A 7,288-nucleotide genomic window follows, 5' to 3' on the forward strand; every position below is an offset into this window, starting at 1 on the left:
AAAAAAAAAAAAAAAACCCAAAAAAACCCAAAAACAAACAAACAAAAAACCCATAAATGAATGAATGAATTTAGGGGCAGGGTCTCACTATGTAGCTCTGGCTAACCTGTAACTCAATATGCAGACCAGGCTGGTCTCAAGCTCACAGAGATCCAACTGCCTTAGTTTTCCAAATCCTGGGATTAAAAGAATGTGACACCAGGCCCAACATTCAAATATATTTTTAGATTACAAATCTAAATTGAAAGAGATTCTAATTTAAGGTATTAAAAATGAATTCCCAAAGATACCACTCAGTAGTTAAATAAACTTACTTCTGTAGAACCTCCTCTTGACCACAAACTTTCAGAATGTAGCTGCCAACATCCACTTGATTCAAGTCATCATGTACCCAGCAAAGGGCTTGCATTATAATTATTTCTACAGTAGAACTCACTGAAAAAGAGTTAGTTATCATTTTTATTTTGCTCACTTACCTCTGAGTATTACTTGTAATCTAAGAGAAGACTGTACAACAGAAATATAACACAAATTCAATTTGAGGTCACATGTATTACTCTAAATTTTCTTTCTTTGAGACAGAGTCTCACTATGTAGCCCTGGTTGGCCTGGAACTTACTATGTAGACCACATTTGCCTCAAACTCATTGAAGGGCTAGAGAGATGGCTCAGCAAGTTAAGAGCACTGGCTGCTCAAATTCCAGCACCACGTGACAATTTACAACCATGTGTAACTCTAGTTCCGAGGGATCCAATACCCTCTTTCTAGCCTCCAAGGACACTAGGCATGCAAAATGAACAGCATACAGGCAAAACACTCACACACATTTAAAAAAAAAAAAAAGACAGGTTTTAGACTAAGGCTCTGAATTCTAGTGTATATTTTGGATCTACAGCATGAACCAATCTAATCTAATCTAGATGAGCCACATTTTAAGGGCTCCACAGCCTCTATTAACTGTTAAGGCAGTGAAGACCTAAATAAAGAAAGTCACATCAATATTACAGATTCCTTCAAATAAGGCAGCAGTCAGCAGTACCTAGCAAGCAGGGTCTTAAAACAAATGATAAAGAAAAAAGAATTACTACTTTAGATATTTATATAGTAAATTTTCCAATGAAGAAAAAAAATAGATCAAGTAGGCAGTGACTCTTGCGAACACGAGCTAATAACATGACAACAAAAAGAAAATTACAGTTTTCAATTTTTTAAATATTATTTTTAAATCTATGAGTGTTTTACCTGTGTATGTGTGTGTCCATTAGCTTTGTTAGACAGTGAGCAGCCATGTGGGTCATGCTGAAAATTGAACCTAGATCCTCTGCAAGAACAAGTGCTTTTAACCACTGAGCTAACTCTGCAACCCCAAATTAAAGTTTTTAAATTATCTATTTCTATACTCAAAACTTTCATGTTCAACTTTTATCCCACCATCCCCCAAGACATGGTTTCTCTGTGTAGCCCTGGCTGTCCTAGACCTAGCTCTATAGATCAGGCTGACTTCAAACTCACAGAGATCTACCTGACCCTCCTGACTCTGTGCTGAGATTAAAGCATGCACCACTACTTCCCTCTCAACACCACATCCCCAACCATCAGTCGTTTCTTGGCAGTGTGTAATACTGTAAACCCCAAGCTAGTCTTGAAATCATAGCAATCCTTTTTTTTTTTTTTAAAGATTTGTTTATTTATTTTATGTATATGAGTACACTGTAGCTGTACAGATGGCTGTGAGCCTTCATGTGGTTGTTGGGAGTTGAATTTTGAACCTCTGCTAGCTAGGGTTGGCCCCGATGGCTCCAGAAGAGGGCGTCAGATCTCATTACAGGTTGTGAGCCACCAAGTGGTTGCTGGGATTTGAACTCAGGACCTTTGGAAGAGCAGTTGGTGCTCTTACCTGCTGAGCCATCTTGCCAGTTCCCTGCCTCAGTTTCTAAATGTTGGGAATATAGGCATCATCTACCAGCTGGGCTGCTTGCTCTTAAACCGCACTTAAACCACATGAATACCAGTGACTTCAAAAGCTTCTATGTACTAAAATATCTTATAAAATAGCTCTATTTTTTCAATACACTCAAAACAAACAAAAAATATGCACTCTGATCTATGCTTTTATCATACCGCTTACATTTTTTCCAGTTCTAAGGATTAAACACAGGGCCTTACTTATACTAAGCAAGAACTGTACTACTGACCTATATCCTCAGCCCATTTCCAGATATATATATTATAAATATACACGTATAACTAATCAATAGATATTTACAATACATTTTGTGGTTAGTCAGACTAATGAAATTAAGATTGATACAAATCAACATTTTTACTCCTGCTTCATTTCAAAGCACCACCTGTTGACTCTTTTTAAAAACTTAATATTCTTACTGCATACTAAATTTAAATGGCTGAAAAGGAGTACATTTTCCTTTAGAAATTAAAAAATGACTGTTATAGTTGCCTAACATTTTCTGTATCAGATTTACATTTTTTCAAACGGCTTTCCAAAAGTACAAAATTCAAATATTGGACACATTGCTAGTTACAATTAAAGAAAAAAAGAGAAAGGTGCCAGTCTTAGACTATAATTACTACTTTAGGGAATACTTATTTCACCATTCAAATCCCATGTAATTAAACACATTATAAATATATCCAGGACATAGTTCTAGAAAGGATATTTACCCAAGCTTGGAAGGAAAAATTAACACCAAAGGGAACTACCTTCCCTGCAGAGGAGATTAGAAGTGCTCTGAAGGTTCATGTCACTGACAGCTCTCTGTAAGAAAGTACTGTTCTTGCCATAAAAGTAGAGGGAAGTATTACAATTAGCTTTGATAGCTAATGCTTTTGGGCCTTAGCTAAAAACCAACTTATTATATTCAGAGGAAAGTCCTGCAGTGACCTGGTTCCTTTAACCAGAAAACTTCCCAAATGAATGCAGTAATTTTAAAAGGATACCTAATGTTAAAAATTTTGGTTTACGAGAAGAAAGGATATATTGATTGACATTGAAAACATTTTATTCCTAGTCATCACAAAACTTACCATCACATGTGAAAGTAACTGGTAGTTGAAACCCTTCAATTTCAATGGAGACCTTCACACTGGCATTTATTCCACACATGTTTCTTTGCACTGTCACTGGACTTAACAAATAGCCTGGATTTGTGCAGTGATCGGTATATGGAAATTTGGTCTTCAATCTGTTCACAAGAGAGAAGTTATTAAATATGTTTTTAGTTTCTTTAAAGCTGCATTTGAGAGCCCTGAACAAGATTTTAAATGCTTTCAGCTACTCAGAGCAACTCATGAGAATGGCAATGAATGAATGAACTGTTAAAACTCCAAACACCAGCATGTGCCTTTTAAATGAAAGGGAATCAAATTAAAAAAAAAAAAAAAAAAGAAGAGATTAACTAGTGCCAGGATATCTTTGGTAACACTGTCAACAAGATCCAGGCATTCTAGAGAGGGCCAGCATCAAATGAGGTTCTCTGGTTTAGATTCTTAGGCTGCACAATGCAATTACATAAAGCGGTCTGTTTTAAATGAATTATTGATGGCTTGAAAAAAAGTAACTAAAATTGTAAATACCAGAGGGATAAAAAGTTTCTGTCCCTTCAAAATATTTTTTCTAAGTGAAACTTTTTTTTTCCTGTAAATACTGTTTGTGGTTATAAGACAAGGGGGAAAATGGGTTTTCATAGTGCTACAAGGCCTTACAGTAAGTGCTACGAGGGTACTTTAAAACTTAAGGTCACATGCAAAGATATTCATATGAGCGACACACTAGATGTAGATCCATGAATGTAGTATGTGGCTCATCTCCAGACATGACTAGCATTATGGCTAAAACAAGGGAGCCAGTGAGATGGCTCAGTGTGTAACAGTGCATGCCACCAAAACTAAAAACCTGAGTCAGTACCAGGGACTCATATGGTAGAAGAAGAGAACCAACTCCTACCTGGTATCCTCTAACCTTAACATCTTTATAAACTTTATGAGAGCCCTGAGAAATCAGCACACACACTTGTCATGGCATGTCCATCAACACATAACTCTCACTCACTCATACACACATAAACACACACAATGAACAAATAAACAAATGTAATAAACATTTTTAAGGAAGGGAGATTTAACAGTGTCAACGAATGCTGGAAATACTGTCACAGACCCCAGTAACTGACTTTTTCCTGGAGGCTGGTAACAGGCTTCAGTCCCCTTACCTAATCAGCTTGTCTTCTCCTTTGTTGCAGTGCTGGGATTGAACTCAAGGCCTCATACATGCTAGGAACCTAGGCATATATATACATCACCACTGAACTATACATTTAGCCATCATCTGTTTTTCATGAGGCCTTGAATGAAATGCATACTGGAAAAACTGTCTATGTGCTTCTATAACTAGTAAACAATTTGGGACTTTTGAGATGATTCGGTGGTTAAGAACACTGGCTGGTCTTCCAAAGGACCCAGTTTTAATTCCCAGCACCCCCATGGCAACTCACAACTATTTGTAATTCCAGTCCCAGAGGATCTGGCACCCTCATGGATATACATGCAAGCAAAACACCAATGCACATAAAAATAAATAAATCTTTTATAAAAAAGTAAATGATTCAAGAAACACAGCGAGAATAAAACAGTTTGAGAAGACAAGAGCAATGGAACAGTCAATACAAATCCTGTAAGGCAGACTACTTGATTCTGAACCTTATTTTTACTATTTGTTAGCTGTGTAAAAGGAGTTAAGTTACTGGTGTTATCTTGCTTCAGATAATATGACCATTTATTTCTCAGGTTTATCGTAAGAATATGTAAAATAAGACTATGAAGCACTTAGTGCTAGTACATAACAAATACTGTAAATGTTTTATAAAATAAATGAATCAAAGAATAAATGTGGTTTCTACATTGTGATCTTAGAACACACACACACACAGGATCTAATATTAAAAAGACAAAATATGGAACTATAGAGACAGTTCAAATAGAGATGGAAAGTGGTTAAAAGTGTATACCGTTCTTGCAGAGGACCCAAGTTTGACTCCCAACACCTATGTCAGGTGACTCACAATTACCTATATTTCAGCTCCAGGTGTTCCTATGACTCTGGCCTTTACTGGCAGCAGCATTCACATGTACATAACCACACACAAACTATATAGGGGTGTGTGTGTATGTTATGTATGTTTATGTATGTTTATATATACATATATACACACACACACATATATAATTTTTTTTAAACAAAACTGTTGAAATGTTATCAAAGTGATATAAGCTGAATTGATATTGGTATTATATCACATGTAGACACTGTAAGATACTTCATTGCTTCCAAGCTTATCCCTTCATAACACAATAAGCTTATAATTGTGTAATAAGCCAAATACAAAATAGCTTAATCGTATTATTTCACTCATAATTGGCATTATCTTGTTTGCGGATTCATGAAATAACATTGAACCTTTAATCCCAGCACTCAGGTGGTAGAGGGAGGCAGATCTCTGAGTTTGAAAGCAGTCTGGTCTATCAAAGGAGTGAGATCCTGTCTCAAAAAATTAAAGAGTTATCAAAAAAGAAAGGAGGGGCACTTCATACTCATCAAAGGTAAAATCTACCAAGCTGAACTCTCAATTCTGAACACCTATGCTCCAAATGCAAGGGCATCCATATTCATTAAAGAAACTTTAGTAAAGCTCAAAGCATACATTGCACCTCACACAATAATAGTGGGAGACTTCAACACTCCACTTTCATCAATGGACAGATCCTGGAAACAGAAACTAAACGGAGACACAGTGAAACTAACAGAAGTAATGGAGCAAATGGATTTAACAGACATCTATAGAACATTTTATCCTAAAACAAAAGGATATACCTTCTTCTCAGCACCTCGTGGCACCTTCATCAAAATTGACCATATAATTGGTCACAAAACAGGCCTCAACAGATACAAAAATATTGAAATTGTCCCATGCATCCTATCAGATCACCATGGACTAAGGCTGACCTTCAATAACAACATAAATAATAGAAAGCCAACATATACGTGAAACTGAGCAACACTCTACTCAATGATAACTTGGTCAAGGAAGAAATAAAGAANGAAATTAAAGACTTTTTAGAGTTCAATGAAATGAAGCCACAACATACCCAAACTTATGGGGCACAATGAAAGCAGTCCTAAGAGGAAAACTCAGAGCTCTGAGTGCCTCCAAAAGGAAACTGGAGAGAGCATACACTAGCAGGTTGACAGCACACCTAAAAGCTCTAAAACAAAAGGAAGCAAATTCACCAAAGAGGAGCAGACGGCAGAAAATAATCAAACTCAGGGCTGAAATCAACCAAGTGGAAACAAAAGGAACTATACAAAGAATTAACCAAACCAGGAGCTGGTTCTTTGAGAAAATCAACAAGATAGATAAACCCTTAGCCAGACTAACTAGAGGGCACAGGGACAGTATCCTAATTAACAAAATCAGAAATGAAAAGAGAGACATAACAATAGAATTTGAGGAAATTCAAAAAAATCATCAGATGCTACTACAAAAGCCTATACTCAAAAAAATTGAAAAACCTGGATGAAATGGACAATTTTCTAGACAGATACCAGGTACCAAAGTTAGATCAGATTAACGATCTAAACAGTCTCATATCCCCTAAAGAAATAGAAACAGTCATTAATAGTCTCCCAATTAAAAAAAAGCCCAGGACCAGATGGGTTTAGTGCAGAGTTCTATCAGACCTTCAAAGAAGACCTAATTCCAATTCTCCTCAAACTATTCCACAAAATAAAAAAAGAAAGTACCCTACCCAATTCATTCTATGAAGCCATGCCTTTCTTTTTTGATAACTTTTTAATTTAATTTTTTGAGATAGGATCTCACTCCTTTGATAGACCAGACTTTCAAACTTTCATACCTAAACCACACAAAGACCCAACAAAGAGAACTTCAGACCAATGTCCCTTATGAATATGCATTTGGAGCATAGGTGTTCAGAATTGAGAGTTCATCTTGGTAGATTTTACCTTTGATGAGTATGAAGTGCCCCTCCTTTCTCTTTTGATAACTTTTTAATTTAATTTTTTGAGACAGGATCTCACTCCTTTGATAGAACAGACTGGTTTTAAACTATGTCTCTGATACCTAAACCACACAAAGACCCAACAAAGAAAGAGAACTTCAGACCAATGTACCTTATGAATATCGATGTAAAAATACTCAATAAAATTCTCACAAACCGAATCCAAGAACACATCAAAACGATCATCCATCA

At 36.2% G+C, this 7,288-nt stretch overlaps 1 protein-coding gene across 1 annotated transcript in view; it reads right to left on the bottom strand.

Moving 5' to 3' along the window:
* The window catches only part of Pik3c2a (phosphatidylinositol-4-phosphate 3-kinase catalytic subunit type 2 alpha), a 95,023-nt gene that overhangs the window by 51,566 nt on the left and 36,169 nt on the right, over positions 1 to 7,288 (bottom strand). The window contains exons 5-6 of the mRNA XM_029479584.1: positions 3,047 to 3,204; positions 315 to 435 (exon numbers count right to left, since the gene is read on the bottom strand). Of these exons, the coding sequence (XP_029335444.1) occupies positions 315 to 435; positions 3,047 to 3,204 (279 nt within the window). The remainder of the gene's footprint in view (positions 1 to 314; positions 436 to 3,046; positions 3,205 to 7,288) is intronic.

This window comes from Mus caroli, chromosome 7 (genome assembly GCF_900094665.2).
Source record: "Mus caroli chromosome 7, CAROLI_EIJ_v1.1, whole genome shotgun sequence".
Taxonomy (NCBI): domain Eukaryota; kingdom Metazoa; phylum Chordata; class Mammalia; order Rodentia; family Muridae; genus Mus; species Mus caroli.